Genomic DNA, 21,898 nt, shown 5'->3' on the forward strand with positions numbered 1-21,898 from the left:
CCCACACTAGCCTGAAAGTGACAACACCAGCGCCAAATGATCCAGAGGTCTGCATGGAAATTGGAAGCTTGACTACAGTCCATAGCTACACTCTTAGGAGGGAGTCCCTTCACCTCCTTCAACCTTCAGGCACTACTTCATTGCCCTGATGTATAAGGGTCCGTTCCGTCCTGGGATGTACAGCATGTTTTGATGCATTGCCCACTCTATGCCAAAGAAAGGAGGGAGCTATTTGTAGCAAGAGGAACACTGGGTATCAAAAGGAGAGAGCTAGGGAAGTTTTGCACTTCCTTAAAACTACAAATTGATATCACAAGATATAAGTTTTAAGGCCATAAACTGCAGTGATGTTTCCATACCGATGGGAGGCAGCAATGCAGTATATAGTGCCTAGTCTGCCGTAAAGAAGAAGACGAAGAAGAGAACGAAGCAAGCGAAGCGAACGAAGCGTGATACAGAGGAGACAAGCTGTGAACGCTCAGTCTATACGATTTTGTGATTAACAACACTGAGGACCATGCTGAGGGCTTGTCTGAGAGGAGCTAATGCTACAGCTTGGGTAAGACCCGCAGCCCAACTCTCCGGAACCACAGTGAGCTTATATGTTGGCATTAGCGTGTTGTCATTCAGTGACCCACAGCCTTCTTCAAGGTTCCACGGTGGCTCACAGTGACAAGGCCTGGACACACCGAACCCAGCTAACGTTAGACTAACATTAGATTAACTTTGGACCGTATAAATAACGCGACTCGGTACTGACGTTGTCATGAGGAGAGAACACATTGCCAGAGCTAGCTGTTAGCTTCCAGTGACAGATGGCTAAGCGAACGGGTTGAGCTAAGTGTTTTGGGTGGGTGGAAGCAGGGTGTCTTTCACGTCTTTGAACTTATTTGTAATGTCAGCATGTGTCAGTAAAAGAGCAGACGACTATAATACCGATGTGTTCAAGTCTCTCTCTGTCTGGCACCCCACTTCATAAAGCGCCCTCACATGTTGGCCTCATGTGAGGAAAAAAAAATCAAGGGTGACATTCCGTATATAGTTAGCATAATTGCTGGGCTATTCTGTGTCTGATCGGGTCAGGTTTTTGCAGCACCGCCCCAGTTTTTTTTTCAGACCAGCCCTTTGAAGGTAAAATTACATATTTTTATAGTGTGACAGGGACTCAAACTGAATCTCAGGAAAATAGTAATTTTTATCTTTTAAAAAACATTGGTAATATAGAGTTATTACATTGTGACTATTTGTGGTAGTGGGGATGGACTCTCTTTGCATCACCTTTGCAGTAAGTTTGAGTGCAGCCAAAAGAGCAGAAACCCTCACAACCCAACCACCCCACCCAGGCATTGGATAAGCACCAGTACTTGTAAAATAATAATAATAATAATATTAACATACTATTTGTTTCTATGGTGTCTTTCATTTCTATAGTGTATTTCATAGAGGAAATACAGAAAATACTTACAATGGAGAAATAACATATATCGACAATTTCTGCCAGACTGCAACTCTACCATTTGCAGAGTTGAGAAAGAAATGAGATTCCTTGCTTGTAGCAAAGAAAATATGCTTCATTCTTTCCTGCGAAACACCTGACATTCGTTTGTGCTGATGATTTGCGCTCTACACGAGTTCCCTTCAAAATGGTTTATTTGAGATTATGGAAAACAAACCTTAATTTACAAATCTGTCAACTGTACTAAATCATCTGAAACAGAGGCAATTTCTGGCAGTTAACAGTTTGCTATGCAGTTGCTTTTATTTGTATTTGTAAATTGTCTTCTCACATACAGATACAGATTTGTCTTTTTAAGAAAAATGGAAACAACTTTTAGATTTTTCTCTCTGTATGACTCTCTCCTTGTGCCTCTTTTCCCTATGTTAAGAAGAGCTGTGGGAGAACCCCTCTAAACAATCTGCAGCACTGCCGGCATTACACAGCAGGAGACACCAGGTAAGAGAGACACACACACACACACGCACTAGCTTGTACATCACGTTCTATCCCTTTGATAATGTGAGAAATGGTCACATAACAATCATGTCTATCCTTTGTTTTCCTCTTCGGTCATAGTGGTACTGCTAAGGTGGTTGCTGCTGGTTTGGTGACTGTAGGTGGTGGCATTGGAGGAACGATACTTTACGCCAAATGGGACCACAAGTTCAGGGCAGCCATAGAGAACAATGTTCCATATTCCGACTGGCTGTTGGGTCTGGCTTTGGGACCAATAGCACAGGATGGCAGCCTCCCAGTCAAGAAACAGGTCAGGATTTATGCAGTCTTGTGTCAGGATGGATTCACATCCGTTTTTGGCAATATTGTAGATGTTTTCTCTTCCTCATTTGATCAGTAAAAACAATTTCTTAGCAGGGCTGCACATCAGAACTCAATACAGTTCCACTGAAGTAGTTCAATTTTATTCTTCAAATCGCATCACATCATGTAAATACTAGTTCTCCATAAAGAGCTTCTCATAATTGATCCTTGGATCTTAAATTTCGTGTGCATTCAACAAGTGAACAATACTGTTTGACTTCTTGCATATTAAATAGTGTGAATTTGCATTATTTCCTGGTTACATAACTGTTGACCAAGACTTTATTTTTCTGGACAAGTGAAAATGAATAAAAGATGAATGAGCTAAACTGATAATTTGTTAGTTTACACTGTCTGGCCGCTGTTAAAATGTCTGCTGTTCTGCTGTTTAGATGGAGATGGCCCAGACACCCTCTATGATGGAAAAAGAGGTGAAGACATCCAAAGCCAAGTCAGAGAAGAAGTTGAAGGAGGCAGTAGTGAGTCCTGCCAAAGGGACGAGTCTCGCACCAACACAGCCGGCACAGAGCATAGAGGGTAACTTTTCATGAGACAGTTTTTTTAGGCTACCTGCCTACCGTATGTCAGCATAGTAACACTGGCCTGATTTTGGTGTGGGTGTATGAGGTGTAGGCCCACTCAGACTACAAATTAGTGGTAAAACTTTAGCCATATTGTAAACATTGTTAAATGTGTGGACCTTTTTGAGAGTGAGAGGGTAAAAGAACCCAGTTTTCTAAGTGAAGGCCTCAAGGTCTTTGGCAAACCCTAAAGATTGTCACCGACGGCCAGCGATGTGATTGGTGTCTGAAAGAAAAACTGCTGTGACACTGTATAACTAAATTTGTGCATTTGAATGGGTGAATATTACTTGCACAGTAAGATGCTTTGAGAACAGGGGCTTTTTGAATTCAGTCTAGGTTTGAGGAGTATGATAATGCCGTGAATCATATGCTACAAACTGCACAGGTCACTAGCTCAACTCAGTTTAAAAATCTACCGACGATTTGGGCATGTTTGACAACTTTCTTCATTACCATTCTTACACCAAATGAGTAATATTATATAGAACAGTGTTACTCCTGCAGTAGAGTCCATATACTTCAATGACAAGCATCAGTTGGGCTGTTCTGACTAGGGGGCGACCAATGTTTTTTTTAAACCGATATACATTTGCAGGAAAAATTAAAGTCTGAGCGTCAAAATTTAGAATAACACAAACACCAACACAAAGCTTTATTGAAATGATCATATGTTTAATGAAAAGAGGACTTTTGAACATTATCGGAAAATACAAAGTGTAGGGAGCTCTCAGCAGCTGAAGATAGAAGTTTAATAAAACAAATAAGGTAAAAATAAATAAAAGTAGTTAAACTTTCAATTGGAATTAGAGTTTGATCAGTATTCCCAATTCAGCAGCACCAGATGTGGTGCAGAGGGCAGAGCTGCTACCAACGACCATTCAGCCGCAGAAGCAGAGGACTTGCTGATTTTGTACTGCGCACTGTTCACATTAGAATAAACTGTGAAAATTATCTTTCACCTCAGTTTCAATAGTTATCCGTCAAATCGTTTCGAGACATAAATATTGTCCACTAATTTGTTTTTTGAAAAGAAAAAAAACTATGAATGACAGCTTGGTAAAGCTGCTTTCAGACATGCACTTAACTCCGAATAATCTCATGAAATCATCCAGAGGGGCTGTATGTGAGAAAGCGTTGTCATGCTCGTCTAAGTCACTGATAAAGATGTCAAGAGAGCGTTTGGTGATGAGCTTTAAGCTAAAACTGAGATTGCCGCTGTGGAATTATTATTATTATCCTACCACTGCATGTTCCAACACGCCCTGCTTGAACATGCTAGATACGCAGAGGTGTCAAAAGTATTCACATTCATTACTCAAGTAGAAGTATAGATGCTAGGGTTTAAAAGGACTTCTGTAGAAGTTGAAGTATCAACTCAAGCTTTTTACTTAAGTAAAAGTGTAAAAGTACTGATTTCAAAACGACTTAAAGTATAAAAGTAATGTAAGGGGAATTTTTTTTTTCCATTAAGGACAAACTCTTAAGCCACGTCTCAGGGGCTTATAGTGCACTACACAACCTCCTCCAAAAAAAATATTTTTCTAAAGGCCATTATGACTATAATGTTATATTAAAATGTTATTTTGAAAAATGTGGGATGCACTACGCTATCCGTTTCAGCTGCATGTATGCCCATTGAAAATTATCACATTTTATTACAATGCAAATACATTAAAGTACCCTTTGTGTACTACTGCGTTTCATGGAGCGGAAGACATGATAACTAGTTTTTGACAAAAAGTCAAACTTCAGTGGAATGTTATCAATAACTTTTATTGGAAGAGACCTTGAGACCTTTGGACTCAATCCTGTATGTACAACATCACTACCAATAGGCTTTGTTCAGCTGCAAAAGCAGCAGGTTCTCAAAGTAATTTGAGCCTATGCCTGCGGAAGGATCATAACCGGTACAGCCTGATTCGACTCTGGTCAAGCATGGCACCCAACCAATGTGTGTGACTGGCAAACTGTACTGTAAAGCCCTTTGAGTGGTTATCAAGACTAGAAAAGTATTATATAAATACAGTTCATTACCATTCTCCAGAGTTCTCCGAGAGAGAGAGAGAGCAAGAGAGAGCAGTGTGACACTGCAGAAATATATCAGCTGAGTAGGAAGTGCTTCATATGTTGACCAGGATACATTTGTATTAACACAGTGGCCCCAGACAACCTACAAATGTGGTTTCAGTGATTGGATCTCAGTACGCTTTTGGATACGTGCATACTTGTGATTGGAACACCAGGGACGAATGTTGATACCAAGTCTGTTCGGGGTCTAAGCCATGATGTGTGGTCCTTGTTATTGTATATAAGTAATTTGATTTTAGCCTAGTTATAATGCCAGTGTTTTATTGGAACTCTGTTGTCTTTTGTGCCCACAGAGATGTCACATGGTAAGCTGTTTTCTGTCATGCTGTAGCCTCCCTATAGAAAGATGTGCCGCTGTGTTGTTTCACTTGACCTTGTAAATGTAACAGTTTAAGGCAACTTACTTCGTGAATATTGCATTTTAAAATTAAGGTTCTTAATTTCCATTATTATTTAGGAAGGATTTCCTCTACATACAGTTTGCTGCAGTGGCTGTACCCTCCTTGCCTTTTTGTTTATTCACTCTGATGCTTGCTTTATCAACAGACTTATGGCTCTGACGCAGGGGGCTTGTAAGAGAATTTATTGGGCCAGCCCAGTGTCAGTATAGAAAATGAACGAATAGGCAGCTGTCCCTGCTTTATGGTCAAGTTTTTGGTAAAACAAATCTTATATTTTACAACATTACATCGCATTACCAGTCCAACCCTGGTGACAGCCCTGTATTACTTCCTTTTCTTTGTGGCCTAGATTAAGTTTCCAGCTCTCAGGGCATAACATTGTAATGAAGTGATAACTCTGGACTTGAAGCTGTTATTATAGAAAATAGATAGTGGTTTGATTATCCTTCGTGATGAATCCAGTTAATAGTCTTTGATTCTGGGTACATAACTTTTGTTCTTCTCCACTTAAATGGATTTTTTAATTTTAATATTTTACCTTTTAGAATTTAACAACTGAGCACAACTGGAATTTTGTTGTTTTTATATCTTTTAAATTGCTCTCAAGAGCTTGTCATCTCATATCTTTCAGCTAAATACGTCTAGGGAGTGTTGTGACACATGATCATGTACATGCAACCAACTGCCTGTGCGGTATTTGTGTCTCATCCAGAGGCTTCAGCAGAGGCAACTCATATCATCTCGGCCATCAGTGAGGTCCCATCAATCCCTGCTCCATGTGACACAGAGGTACCAGCAGTAAAAGGTACACCTCTTCACCACTGAGTACTTTGATACCTAGCGCACTCACTCTAATTCCTTTTCAATGCACCTTATCTATATTTCTGTTTGGTACAAATATTGATTTGCATTTATTTCCAAGTTCTGTTCTTTTACACTGTTGATGGTAAGTATGTTTAATTACTTTTGCTCTTGATTGAATATTTTATGATAATTGTATGGTTTATTGCTGTTATCTGATATAAGGTGACCTTGAATTTCATGAAAGGTGCCATTAAATATGATCAAAAGCAGAATTTCACCTAATGGATATTTAAATAAATTGAAGGATTGGTATCAGTTGGCTGTTAATCAACACTGACTTACTGGCGTCTCAGTGAAAGCAGATCATTGGGGATTTAGATATTACCTCCAAGAATGTTTGATCATAGACTCATGATCCCCATTAAATCGCCTTCCAGAGACACATCATTTATTCTTATTCTTATCCCCCCTATTTTTCTCTTTGAGTGAGCACTATTTGATGTATGTTGTTCTTTCTATGCATTGCACACTGTACCTGAATACCATGTATAGCAATACTATAAACAGTTGAAAAATGGACAAAGAAAGTAACTGTCTGAAAATATATATTGTTTTGTTGAAAACTAACTAAAAACTAACTAAAAAAAAAAGAGAAAAGGGAATAATGCTAACACACATAGCACACTCAACAAAAAATATACACACAGCCTCCCTGTGGTGAACTTGATGCTTAAAAAGTGAATTGAGGAAGACAGTTCTACAATTTGTCTTGTGTCACATTATTGGGTTGCTATTTGGTATTTAGTAAAAATAAAAGTTGTACTGCTTCTAAGTGTGCATTTCTCCTTCAGAGGAGTGCAAGGATTGCTATGACCATCAGGATACCCCAGAGAGAGCGGTTTACACTGACACAGAGTCACCTGCAGCATCAGAACCAATGAGAGAGCGTCCAGTGGAAGAAGTGGCCGCTATACTGGCTCAACAGGACAAGGAGGAGCAGGAAATTGTTGCATGTAAGTTGCCAACAACACACACACACACACATTAAAGCAATTAATTGGGTATAGCTGTAATTCTTTCTGTTTTATGAATGGGTATTATTTTATATTATATATTATGTTGTTGGGACCTACTATTGGTAAACAATAGACAGGACTGCCTGTGTACCTCAATCCTGAACGTATTAAGGTTACTTTCTTTGTACCTGTAGTTAGATTGGTTTTGCAGCAGCAAAAAGAGAAGGCATCCATCCTAAACAGTACAAGATATAAATACACAGACAGAGGACAAGACTACAAAACCCATTGAGAAAAGTGCTCAAATGCAATGCTATCAATAGAAAACTGGATAGGGTTTTCCTGCAAGGGCTGAGGAAATTTGACAAAATCTGGAACCCCTTGTTGTTCATTATAGACTCATTAGATATTACACCTGAGGAGTCAGATCTCTGAGTTCTGCTGACGTACCACTAAAACGGACATTCCCAAAATGGTAGTTTTTCTCTAGTTTACACTCTATGTGTTTTCTGTTTTGCTTCTAGTTTTTTTTTTTTTTTTTTTCTTTTCCCTTAACCTAGAGACAGGTAGGGCTGGGACCTCTACAGGGGAAGGAGGTGTGGGAGGGGGGCTGGGGGGGGTCACTGTAAATTGTAAAATTTGGAAAAATGTGAGCATTGCACAGTATCTCTTTTATGTCCTCATTTTGTATTGTCGATCCTCAATAAACATACTAAAAAAAAAAAAAAACTGGATAGGGACAAAAGTGCAAATGTGGGAGCAACTGCAGATGGAAGAAAAATCTTTTTCTGTGGCGTTTTGTTTTACCTCTTGGCTTGGGACTGTACACCTTCAACTAGAGGGTAGAAGGTTTTGATCATCAAAGGTCAAAGTGGCCTAAAAACGTGTTTTTGGTCTCTTGAATGTGATAGCTGAAGACTGCTTGAGGGAATTCCTTCAACTTTTGATCAGTTTTCACTTGGACTAAAGGTGAATGTGGTTATGTATCTGTGCCTGCCTGCCTGCCTGCCTGCCTGTCTGTCTTGGTCTCTACCTGTCTCTCTCTCTGCCTGCCTGTCTGTGTTGCAGCTGTATCAGCTAGTCTTGAAGACTCAATGGCTAGCTCAGCTAAAGCAACCCTGCAGGCCATTGGAGCTCAGGAGGTCGCCCTACAGACCATCACACAGCACACACACAAACTGAAGGAGGCTATGGAAGCAGAGGTAAATGTAACACAGCATTTGTGTAAACAGTGGTGTAAACACGCCATATCTCTGGGGTGAATGTTCGAAAGAGCCCATGTTAGAATTTAGAAGGAGATTACCTTGTGGATTCACAGAGTGGGTGTTTCTAACACACCAACGACACAAAACTGGAAACAAAAACTAAAATAATTAAAATATCTAAAAATGAAGGACTAGCCTACTACTACTAGCCTACATTAAACCTCCTTAAATCTATTAGTCAGATGTCATGGATTGACGTAGATGTTTAACAGAAAACAAGGTCGGAATGCAAAAGTGGCAGTATTCTGAGGCAAAGAAATACTTTGGACTGTGAAACTTATCAGAACTTTAACATGCATAAGACAGTGTGATACACAGAAGTAAAGAGGAAAAGTTGAAAGTGTAGTATTGACACTAACTTCTGTTTGGCTGTTAGAGTGATTACAGTTCTCTTTAAATCCAGGTTCCACCTAAGGAGAAGTCAGCCCAGTGGAAGGATCTAGAAGCTGCTCTTGCTGATAGAACTTGTGCTGTGAATGATGCTGGAACTGCTCTGTTGAAAGCCAAGTAAGGAATATCTAAACCTGTACATATACACGTGTAAGTACATACTGTACATGTGTACAAACTAGGGCTGGGCAAGTTAACTCGTTTCAATCGAGTTAACTCAAGTGATGAGTTAACTCGATTAATTATTTTATCTCGCATTAACTCAGGTTTGATTATTTATTGTTTTATTGTGAAAGTCAGGCTTTTATTTTGTGAAAGTCTGTTGCTGACTGCTGCAGAACAGGAAAAAAGAAAAGAATTGGCGGATAAACAATCGAGTTAACTCATCACTTGAGTTACCTCGATTAAAACGAGTTAACTTGCCCAGCCCTAGTACAAACGTATATACAAATGTGTACACATGGATGTACATACATATTGTAAAAAGGACTATGTCAGACTGTGCTAATACCTTCTGATGTAGCTGAGGGTTTTTTTATATTTCACATGAGGTAGGATTTAAGATATGATCATCCTTTTTTTAGGCACGGAGTGGGGAAATTTGCAACATTACAGCAGCAGGAGGGTAGTCACAGACATAAGTAATAATAAGTAGCATGCACTTATAAATGTAAGGAGATATAAAAAATATAAATGGAATTAAAAAATTATATATAAAGCATAAACAGAATATGTACAGCAAAAATGAACCAGCTGCTAATGTACAGGACCCACACAGAGTGGTTAAACTAGGCCAATACTGATCGAGAAGGATCAGTATTGGTCCTTCCAACCATAGCTTTCAACTACGAACCAACAACCTGTCTCTGCACAACATCAAAGTAAGTCAGGCGGCTAAGATGAGTTGGCACATGGCTCATTACACTATTGGGGCTCAGATAGGAATAAGTTGGAAGGCCAAATGCAGTATATACCAAGGAGATGCTCTGTCCCTGCTGCTGTTCTGCAAATCTCTAAAAACCCCTAGCAAGATCATCAGATAAACAGTGGCTAGGGATAATAGTTCTGAAGTGGAGAAACCTTCAGGGACCTCATCTACACGGATGACATCAAGTTGTGTGCCAGGATTGAGGAAAACATCGATTCGAGCAATGAAAACTAATCAATGAATAGATCTGTTCAGGCTTGGACTCTGATCATCAGACAGAAGTTTGGTGGTGATAGGACAATGCACAGTGGAGTTATGACAAAATCGTCTCCTTTGGCGACGATTTAGTTTTAAGGTTTAGTGAACCTTCGCCGTACCTCAATGTTTACACGGTTTGAGGAAATGTCCTAATTCTGAGAGAGAGAGATGTCACCTTTACGAGACATCAAAGATTCCTTTAATCTATGACCACTGACACTGCAGGAGTGGAGTTGTTTGTTGACGGCATCATAAAGCCCTCAAAAAGCCCATTCATTTGCCTGAATAATAATAATAATCCTTACAATTTCAAAAGGGCCTCACTGTCTGTCAGTGACTGTCAGTGCTCGGGCCCTAAATAAGTATAATTTTCATTAATAGCAATATATATCTCTAAATTCCTTATACATTGTGCAAGCACAGTCAGGGGATATAGCATACAATTGGTCTAATATTTGTAACATTTTTTGCTCTTTGTCAAATATTTGTCATTCTCTACTCATGAATAAGCATCTAAAACTACACCCCTACCTGTGCTCACTTCATTATATCTCCTTTGATGGATAACAGTCAGAGCAGGTTCCTCCTTCTGTTTCCTGAAGTTGATAACCAACTCTTATGTTTGGAGGTGTTGAGTTCCAGGTTATTGATCGAGAAACCATTCAGACAGTTTGCAGACTTCTTCCCTGTAGTCAGACTCATCACTGCTGTGTAACACTCCCACCACAGTACTATCATCTGCAAACTTGATGATGTAGAGCAGAGGACTCAGCGTGGAGCCCTGTGGGGCTCTAATACTGAGTGACAGGTTTGGGGAGTGACATGACACCAGCCTGTCAGTTTGTGGAAGGTTTTTCCTTCTACTTGTGCGTTGGACTCACCTATGTGGTTTTGATAGCAGTTTTTGTGTTTTCTTCTGTTGATCTCTTGGATCTACAGGCAAATTGGTGTTGGTCCAGAGTATTAAGTGTTTAAGTTATTTATTGTCAGACCTAAATAATGTATTTCCCTCAACATATCCCACCATGATATAAGATATAATTTTGTCTGCAATCAGAGAATTACCAATCACAGTACATTTTATAAGGATAGGGTAAGACCATGGCCCCTAGATTGCCCCTTAATTCAATCTATGGAGTTAGGCTAACAGAGTTGCACATGCACGCACACAGGGGTATAAAAAATGTCATTATGAAGCTTTGGCAGGACACATTCTAGATTATCAATGGGAAAATGCCAACTGTAGACTATATACCATTGGTATTCAATTAAAATATAGTGGTCCATACAGAGAAAAGTTTCTCAAGCAAAGGTCCAGAAAAATCTTAATTTCTAACTCGTGTCATGATTCAGTGCTACAGTTATTGAAAAATTTGGTCAGATAGATAGATATCAACGGCTGTGTAGTCAGAAACTAATCAAAGAAGAAGGAGCAATGTAATAATATTTAAAATATATGAAATTTTGTTTAAGTTAAGTTTTTATTCTTTTCTTAAAGCATCTGTTTTCACTGTCTACTTTGCTCTTTTTAGAATACACAAGATGAAATGACCTTTCTTGCTCCTGTCTTTTCTTCTTTCTGTTGTGTGTCTGGTACTGTCCTCTTAGTCTGGTTGGAATGTTCATCAGAATTCACATTCCCTGGCCACTAAAATATTGTTAAGATCTTTTTAAAAAAAAAAATTATTGTCAACATTATTAAGCTGATTCATTGTTGGATCCTTCATATTTGCTTCTCAAACCATCCTCTTCCGCTCCCAAACCTTCCCATATATCTCTCTTTGTAGTGAAGCTTTGGACAGTCTCAAGTCTGTGATTGACAAGTCTAAAGGGCTGAAGGTCACTGCTGTTCGCCCGCTGGTTTTAGCAGCTGAGGAGAATCTCCATAAAATGATGGTTGACTTGGATAAGGTGGTCACAAAGGTAATAATTTTGGACATTATGAACAAGCACATTCAAAAATATAAATGGGTAAAACAATTTGGGAAATGGGTATACTCTTTAATAAGTATGAAATGTGTGTGCATGTGTGTGCATTCTTTGCAGGTGCAGTCTTCAGAGTCAGAAGCAAAGATTGTCTCCCAGTACAGTGAACTGGTTAATGAAGCCAAACATCAATTTCAGAGGGAAGTGAGCAGCCTTACTCCAGAGATCCAGGCCAACTGGAAGGGACTCAGTGAGATCACACACAACACAACAGAGTATCTACAATTTGTGATTGCACCAAGTGCAGTATGGTGTTCGATTTATGTCAGAAGTTTTTACCACAAAAACTCAGAAGTTATAGCACTCTCTTACAAGTATAGCCAGCTGCAGCATTGCAGATTCTACAAATCCTGCCAAAATTCACAAAACAAGACTGAAAGCAAGGAAACAATGATTAAATTTAGTTTCACATTAGCTGAAATTACATTACTGTAAAATACCCTTTAATACTTAAGAGGTACCATAAATGCAAAAAGACAAAAGACATAAACATGTTTGCCAATTTCACAAATCTCTGCAATGCCTTTGTTTACGCAGAAGTAACTATTGTTAGCTGCCAAATTGGTAATACATCTAACAACCTAAGTAATATATAGCTTTTAATATATGAACATAAAATAATTTTTTTTTCATTATCACTTAACCTTTTTTAGTTTTTTCCATCTTCGTCTCTGAGCCTAGCAGCCAAGATACTGTGTCGTCATGTTTGGGTCACAGCATATTATATGTAACTCTATGGGGCTTGTCTTGTAAGGGTCGTAGTTAGTAGTGTCTGCAAGGCTGCAGCGATGCCCTTATTCTCTCTTCAGCACAGAGTGAATTTATACATGAATGTCTACGTGAATAGGGTCACATTGAAAGCGACCAATCCAGTTTCCACCCCCAAATTGTCCAAAGTCAGGTCAATAGATTTATATAGTCATAAAAAGTGAGCCTTTGTTTTTGTTTTTGTTACAAACAGTTTGGGTAACACAAAATAACATCATAAGTCAACCAAATAACAATAGTTACAAAGCTAGTTGGAAGGAATGATAAATGGTCTATATTTATATGAGCTTTTCTATTCTTGATAACAACTCAAAGCGCTTTACAGTCAACGGTCAAGGTCACCGTGGTCTCAGGAACTCTACAGAACAGTTTTTATGGCCATTCACCCATTCATTCATACAGTGCATCTATAGGCACCTTGAGGGGCAATTCAGGGTTCAGTATCTTTCCCGATGTAGGAAGTCAAAATGAATTGCCATAAACCCCATAAAACTTTTTCACCAATTTAAGCCTTAACAGTATTGCCCAAATCAGGAATTGACCGCAGAACATCTTACAGTTAAAGGCAAGGTATAAGATTCTGGGGAATGACGATTGATATTTGAAAACAAATACAGCCCTCCCTTCACAAGTCCTTCAGAAGCTCTATCAGGCGCAACAGTGATTGTCTGTCTGCCCTAGAAGATGTATACAGTCAGACACTGATGTACCTCTGGTTTGGAGTGACGGGCCAATTGAAGGATATCACACACTGCAGGCTGCGGCGAGCTGGCGACTATCCGTTACCAAAAATGTCTTTACCATCAAAATGATGCACTGTTAGTTAATAGTGCATATGCTTGGAGCACGTGTATTGATTACCTGAAGGGACATATTTGCAAAATAAACTTTTGTCTTTGTGTGGAAGCTGGGAAACTGTCAGCAGACGACTTGAATTCCCTGATCGCCCATGCACACCGTCGGATTGATCAGCTGAATCGGGAACTGGCAGAACAGAGAGTCAAAGAGCAGATCCACATTGATACGGCACTAGAGCAGCAGAAGTTGGAGGACCAGAAAGCCCTGGAGAAAGCCGTCAACACCACCCTGCAGCATGTCAAGGAGGAGGCCCGGCTGGAGCAGGAGCAGAAGGTATGGAAGAGAGAGAAAGTGGTTCAGGGTTAGCTGAATTTCATCTACCTAGCAGGATTTATTCTTTCTACATACACAGAGCATACTTCAGAGACATCCCAATACTACTCAGTGCTGTTTCTTTTATTAATAAAATCACTGCTGTGGCCACCAAACAATAGGGTCTTTATTTCACATTTTCGGCTTTTGTGTGTGTGTGCGTGTGCGTTTGCGTGTGCCTGTGCGTAGCTGTCTGAGTTAAGGGAAGTGATGGAGGCAGAGATGAGGACCCAGCTCCGGAGACAGGCAGCTGCTCATACAGACCATGTCCAAGATGTCCTCAAAGTCCAGGAGCAGGAAATGAGAGCTGAAGCTGACCAGGTTTCCACTCTACCGTTATATTACATTCAAACATCAGAGCATACAGCCATGGCAAAAAGTTTTGAGCATGGCACAAATCAGTTTTTATGATGGCAATTTGCATATACTCCAGAATGTTATGAAGAGTGATCAGATGAATTGAAATTAATTACAAAGTCCCTTTTTGCCACGAAAATGAACTTAATCTCCAAAAAAACATTTCCACTGCAATTCAGCCCTGCCAAAGAAGGACCAGCTGACATCATGTCAGTGTTTCTCTTGTTAACACAGGTGAGAGTGTCTACGATGACAAGGCTGAAGACCACTCTGTCATGCTGATTGAGAAAAAATAGCAGACTGGAAGCTTTAAAAGGAGGGTGGTGCTTGAAATCATTGTTCTCCCTCTGTTAACCATGGTTACCTGCAAGGAAACACGTGCAGTCATCATTGTTTTGCACAAAAAGGGCTTCAGAGGCCAGGATATTGCTGCTAGCAAAATTACACTTAAATCTAACATTTATCTGTTCATCAAGAACTTCAAGGAGAGAGAATTGTTGTGAAGAAGGCTTCAGGGCGCATAAGAAAGTCCAGCAAGCGACAGGACCATCTCTTAAAGTTGATTCAGCTGCGGGATCGGGGCACCACTATTGCAGAGCTTGCGCAGATATGGCAGCAGGCAGGTGTGAGTATATCTGCACGCACATTTCGGCGAAGACTTTTGGATGATGGCCTGTTGTCAAGTGCAGCAAAAAAGCCACTTCTATCCAGGAAAAACATCAGGGACAGACTGATATTCTGCCAAAGGTACAGGGATTGGACTGCTGAGGACTGGGGTAAAGTCATTTTCTCTGATGAATCCCCTTACCGATTGTTTGGGGCATCTGGAAAAAAGCTTATCCGGAGAAGAAAAGGTGATCATTACCATCAGTCCTGTGTCATGCCAACAGTAAAGCATCCTGAGACCATTCATCTGTGTGGTTGCTTCTCAGCCAAGGGAGTGGGCTCACTAACAATTTTGCCTAAGAACACAGCCATGAATAAAGAATGGTACCAAAACATCCTCCGAGAGCAACTTCTCCCAACCATCCAAGAACAGTTTGGTGAAGAACAATGCTTTTTCCAGCTTGATGGAGCACCTTGCCATGAAGCAAAAGTGATAACTAAGTGGCTCGGGGAACAAAACATTGAAAATTGGGTCCATGGCTGGGAAACTCCCAGACCTTAATCCCATTCAGAACTTGTGGTCAATCCTCAAGAGGCGGGTGGACAAACAAAAACCCACAAATTCTGACAAACTCCAAGCATTGATTATGCAAGAATGAGCTGCCATCAGTCAGGATGTGGCCCAGAAATTAATTGACAGCAAGCCAGGGCGAATTGCAGAGGTCTTGAAAAAGAAGGGTCAACACTGCAAATATTGACTCTTTGCATAAACTTAATGTAATTGTCAATAAAATCCTTTGACACTTATGTAATGCTTGTAATTATACTTCAGTATACCATAGTAACCTCTGACAAAAAACACTGAACAACACACTTTGTGAAAACCAATACTTCTGTCATTCTCAAAACTTTTGGCCACGGCTGTACAGCTGAGTCAGTTATGTGTTAAATGTCTGTTCTTTTTAATCAGTGGACATGTTGTATTTTAAACTGTAAGGTATAGAAAATGGTTTGTCACATCATGCCATGGTTCTTCGTAGCCAGGAAAACTAGGTAGATATAGCCCTCTTATAACCTATAAGCTGTACTCGCTGTACTCGCTTGTTGTGGTGTCTGACGTCCTTTATAGCTGTAAGTGTTCTTCAAATCTTTGCTGTGGATTTTGTTCAGGTCCTCAGCAGTAAGATGCTAGAACAGGATACCCGTTACCGTCATTTGAGCCAGGAACAGCTTGATAACTTCACTCTGGATATGAACACTGCCTATGCCAGATTGAAGGGGATGGATGAGGCTATAGACAGTAAGTTGCACATATAAGTTACTGCATAAATGCAAAGTAATATGGGATATAATATTTTGGAAAGAACAATTTTAGGAGTTACTCTACTGACTGCCATTGTGTGGTGACAACATGCTGGTGAAAACCATTTATGTACCTGCAAGTGGAATTTAATGCAGTTAGCTCACTTGGGAGAACTTCTCCTTCACTCTAGTCTGTGTACATGTCACTTGGGTTTTGCAAATGAGGGATGCAACTAACAATAATTTTGATAATCGATCAATCTGTTGATAATTTTTTCGGATAAAAAGACAAAAGCTTTATTTAACCCCTTCCAGCAGGTTATTCTTTTTGTACAATGCTATTTCTATATGACATCTGCAGTTTTGACACTAATTCCAGTTTCAGGTACCTACAGTTTAATTCTGATTAGTCATAATCCAAGTTCAAGAAAAATTAATTTCACCTAAATTCAAGATACCTTAAAATAAGTTTGAATTATTCTGTATAGTGATGGAGATATCATGACCTTGGATTATAACATGTCAGAATTAAATTTAATATATATATCTGAAACTGGAATGAAAGATTGTAATTTAATATAATGTATTTAAACTGAATTGTAGGTAAATATTATGAAGCAACTCACACCTGACTGACTGAAGTAGTTTGAATCTTACTTTGTAATTGCAGATGTTAAGAATTTGAGTTTTGAGTAGTTAAAACAGAATCAAAGATATTGTTCTGAGTAGTTTAATTCTTATATGAAAATTCTTACTAGTGACAGTTGAAGTATGACTTACTGATATCTGAAAAGTTAATTGTGGATAATTACACTTGTTTAACTAATGTTAAAACTACTTTTTCTGCTGAACATGTCTGAGACAGAGAGCTGTATATGTAACTGGAGCTGTCTTTCACTCACAGCAGACCAGGTGCACTGGCACCACCATAAGTAAGAAGTAGGGATGCACCGATATGGAAATTCTTGGCTAATACCGATGTTTAAAGCAACAATTTGTTGTTATTCATTCACCCTTTTGTGCCAGGAAAATAATTAAATCATTATTTAAAAAGCACTATTTTAAATTATTTCAGCCCTTTATCACTATTATCTTTTAATGAGCACAAATTCAATCAGATTTATGAAACAATCTTTAGTTTAACTAAACCTTATTTAAAGGAGACATATTATGCCCATTTTACCACAAGTTGATATGGTTCCTTGGGGTCTTAATGAATTGTCTGTAACATATTGGTCAAAATACCACAAGGATAATTTAAAACTGCACCCTTTTTACCCTGTCTAAAACAGACCTCCTCAGATTGACCTGTTTTGAGACTTATGTTCAGTTAAGACAGTGTTAAACAAGTATTGAGATGTCCTGAGGGTCAGTGAACAGGTCGGGATGGGGCATGTGACATTTCTAGACCAATGGGGTGGGGTTGTGTGGGGTGACAGGTTCTCATTGGCTGGTCTGTTGGGGGTCAGGGGTGAATGAGGAAGGAAGTGTCGAAGACAGTTGTTGATGTGAGGAGTGTCGGAGAACTAATCTTCAATTATAGCTTCACAGATTTGTTTGTCTCGTGCACATTTGTATTTTTTATATTTATGAATTGCTTCGTGGGCCGGACCAAGCTATTTCGTTCCCCACCCTTGCTAGAGAGAGGAACATGTTAGAACTTGGTGACTGTGTAGAGAGAAAATTAACCTTTTTAACTCGCTAAACATCTTCCTGTCTTTTGAATGCAGGCCATGTGGTAGCAGAGGAAGAGGCCCGTAAAGCTCACCAGCTCTGGCTCTCTGTGGAGGCACTCTGCTACACTCTAAAGACTGCTGATGCTGAATTGCCAACTGCTCCTCTTGACGGCGCTGCTCAGGTCGTGCGAAACAGCTGCCATGACAATGAGTTTGCCTTGGCATTAGCATCAGCTCTTCCAGAAGAATCCCTTAATCGAGGTGTTTACAGTGAGTCTGCTCTCCGCGCCCGTTTCAACTCCTTGCGATCACTGGCCCGCCAGGTCGCACTCATCGATGAATCTCATAACTCCTTGTACCACTATTTCTTGTCCTACCTTCAAGCTGCACTCCTGTTTGAGGCTAAACAGGAAGCCCCGCCTGCCCAGCTGAGTAGTGACAATTTAGATTCTTTCAAGCTTTTGTCATATGCAAGTTACTGCTTAGAGCATGGAGATCTTGAGTTGGCAGCTAAACTGGTGAACCAGTTGAGAGGTGAGGCTAGGAGAGTGGTGGAGGACTGGCTGACTGAAGCCAGACTCACACTGGAAACCAGGCAGGTAATCAGTTTGCTCTCTGCGTATGCAAATGCCGTAGGGTTAGGAACCACCCAGGCTCCTTAGGCTGCCACTCTTACTGAAGCTTTCAATCTTTAAAGGTGCATTTCACTGAAACTCTGTCTTTAGAAGATCAAGTAATTGCCCACTGTAGAATTGAGAGATTTTCAGTGGTGTATTCCTTTAATCGACGGATGTTAAAATACAGCATGGGTTTATTGGTTTAAAACACTAAGTCACTATGGATGATTTATTGTGTTATATAATTGCTACACCCTCTTAGTCAAATAGTCTTGCCAGTTCAGGCCCACAGGTATATATTTCTGGATAATTGTTTGGTGTCTCATGAAACGTAATTTTGATTAAAGAATGTGTCAAGCTGCATTTCATTTTTCTCACCCCTGCAAATGTTACAATAAATCTTGATGAAGAGTTGTTTCATTTCTTCATTACTCCCAATCAGTTTATCTATCATTGTCTGCAGTCAGTAAATCCTAGTGAATACATTAACATGCAAACAATAATGTCACACCTGTAAATACCGACACCACAGAATATGTTATGAACATTTTAAGGATTTGGTTTGGAGTTTAATTTAGATGAAGTTATTAACTGCTTCTTATTGTGAAGAGTAACTTAACCCTCTGTGAAAATATTGTCTTTCCTGACATGTTGCTTGGCTGCAGATGACATAGAGACATCTCTTTGATTAGATTAGAGGCTGTGTTTAGCAGTGAAAAGAGTATTGGAATACTATATGAAGTTATCTTTTGGTGCAAAACAACTTAACACCTGTGACGGTGAAATTTGTATTTGTAAAGAATTTGTAATTGTAGAAAATGGACATGTATCAGTAAATTAAAAGTCATGGAGAAAACTGCTTCAACAGATTCAAACCAGAGGTCACAGATGAGTACTGTCACTGCAGTCTTGTTGTAATTTGTGATGATTATTTTCATGTGGAAAGTTGACCTTGTAATGGAAATTAAGGTGTCCTGTTAGCTTTCTGTTTACTTAAGAGTGAGAAATTACAGGGCACTTCCATAAAGTTGAATAACGCCTTGTAAGTGCATAACAATAATTAAATCATTGTCACAGCGGCAGACCTTAATTTTTCTCTGGTTTTCATCTTCTTCGCACAAAATAACATCACCAGAAAACTCCTTACAGAGAGAGAGACTTTGTCAATCTATGGCAGACTCTTGGTGACAGTCTCTGTATTAAACAACACACTGATTCATAGAATTATTGTCTTACTTTCAGTCCCAGTGTAAGCGCTTTCCTGATACTTCTTGCCATACACAGAAAGAAATACTTTTCATCTGATGTCGGTCAAGTAAGAAAATTCTTTGCACTGACTGTGTTGCATCATCTGCTGTTATGATATTAACGTGTATGAGTTCTGTGTGAGCATAATAAAAGTCAACTTTATTTTCAATTCTGTTATATGTACTGGACATAGACGGGATTGATCAGCTGTTTCTCACAATGCTAGTTACTTTGCGGGCTAGGCATGTGTTGTAGATACCTAGTAGAGAAGGGAATGAGGCACCAGTGATCATCTCAGCAGAGTTCACGATGCGCTGGAGGCCCCTGTGGTTGATGGCTGTGCAGCCCCCAAACACCATAGTGATACAGCTAGTCTGTATTATCTTGATGGTGCCTCAAAAGTTGTAAATTATTGGTGATGGAGCTCTTGCTGTCTTCAGCTTAAGGAGGAAGTAAAGGCACTGCTTAGGTTGCCTGGCCAGTAATGAGGTTTTGTTCTTCATGGAGAGGTATTCTGAGATCTGTACCCCCAGGAATTTGGTACTCGATGTGGCATAATAAGCAAGGAGACAGATACGGTGGTTTCATGAATATAACATGAACTGAGAAAGAGATTTATATGCTCTTTATGTGTTTATATGTGTTCATGTAAAAAAAAGTGTTTATTCATGTTAAAATTGGGGCTACAGTATTATTTGTTGCCTGTGTCATTGTTAGGAAGCAGCACCTACAAACCGCCAATAGGTGTCAGTGTCGCTCCATGAGCAGTGTATATGTAGGAAGCGTCATACAGAAGTCTCATGTGAACAACAGATAATTAGATTATATGTGAACCAGATGAAAGCAGACAACACTGTATGGCGATTTTCAACATAAAGTAAAACTTTTGCATTTTTCAGAAAACTTAATTAAATGTTGAGCACAAGACTGAGCCTTTGTAACATCATTCTGGAAGAGACGAACCTGGATCAGCATTAAGAGAAAGAGGAACAGAGAAAAACAGCAATAGAGTATAGAAAGTGACACAGTGCAAATTAAGTGGTTTCTCGGACGTATGGTGTTAGGTGAGGGCTACACTACGGACTTGATTCAAGTGTCCCCAGTTCAAGCATTATAAGAGAGGGTGCCCACTACAGTTGGAGATTTAAGAAAAATGCTTGGGTTTCTCTACTACAGAGCTTAAACCAAACTTTTCCAGAACAGCAAAGCCGCTTTACCAACTACTCACAACATCTCCTGGGAAAAACCCTCATCCAAATCCCCAAAACAAAAGGAAGGTCATCACCACTAGAAATACAGGTAACCTTTCGCCCAAAATTCCTGTGCAATGGCCACCAAGGGACACTGACCCTTCTAATTGATGAACTGATTGACCCTTCCATACTGGGGCTGGTGCTTTATCGAAAGCAAAATGACAAGATTGTAGTAATTGGACCGGGCTTCAAATCCCTGACTCCCCCTGAGATGAACTGTCACATGCACTCAGGGAAATTAGAATTTTTTGCACTGAAATAGGCCATATGTGAATGGTTTTGGGATTATTTGTATCATGCCCCTCACTTCATTGTGTAAACAGACGATAACCCCCTTACCTACATCCTGTCAACAGCTAAGCTTAATGCTACAGGTCACAGATGGGTTCTGCAACTGGCAGACTTTAACTTTTCCATTAAGTACCGACCTGGTAAACATAACGCTGACGCCGATGGCCTATCCCTGTGCCTCTTGACATAAATTAACTCATGAAAAAATGCACAGTATAAGTGAACCAGGAGCTGATCAGTGCATCTGTTTAGGGAGTTATTGTTCAAAAAGACACTCCACCAGCTTGGGTAATGACCACTCACATAGGCACACTGGACTTAGTGAGTGAAGCATGTTCTTCTGCCTTAGCTGGACCCTTAACACCAGAGCAGATTAGGGAGAGTCAAGTAAGAGACCACATCATTGGTAGTGTTCTGCAGTGCAAAAGGAGCAGCAAGTATCCTTCCAGGAGCTCTCTTAAAGCTGAATCTGCAGATGTGAGAAACTTACTAAGACAGTGGCAAAAAGTATTTGGGGTCCTCTACAGAAAAGCAGGAGACAAACGCCAGCTTGTCTTACTAAAAGACCATTAG

General features: G+C 39.7%; 1 protein-coding gene across 2 annotated transcripts; it reads left to right on the forward strand.

Annotated features, from left to right (window-relative positions):
• The first annotated feature begins 421 nt into the window (after positions 1-421).
• Positions 422-19,623, forward strand: immt (inner membrane protein, mitochondrial (mitofilin)). 2 transcript variants are annotated; one of them, XM_061079066.1, is made up of 14 exons: positions 422-559; positions 1,887-1,954; positions 2,075-2,264; positions 2,710-2,854; positions 6,103-6,195; positions 7,046-7,207; positions 8,279-8,412; positions 8,879-8,982; positions 11,839-11,974; positions 12,098-12,227; positions 13,713-13,936; positions 14,165-14,296; positions 16,109-16,238; positions 17,971-19,623. In XM_061079066.1, the coding sequence occupies exons 1-14, from the start codon at positions 518-520 to the stop codon at positions 18,576-18,578; spliced, it is 2,298 nt and encodes a 765-aa protein (XP_060935049.1). In that variant the 5' UTR covers positions 422-517; the 3' UTR covers positions 18,579-19,623. The 2 variants fall into 2 exon arrangements, with proteins under 2 accessions (XP_060935049.1, XP_060935050.1); XM_061079067.1 differs by having other exon boundaries at positions 1,890-1,954.
• The last annotated feature ends 2,275 nt before the right edge of the window (positions 19,624-21,898 follow it).

This window comes from Limanda limanda, chromosome 10 (genome assembly GCF_963576545.1).
Source record: "Limanda limanda chromosome 10, fLimLim1.1, whole genome shotgun sequence".
NCBI lineage: Eukaryota > Metazoa > Chordata > Actinopteri > Pleuronectiformes > Pleuronectidae > Limanda > Limanda limanda.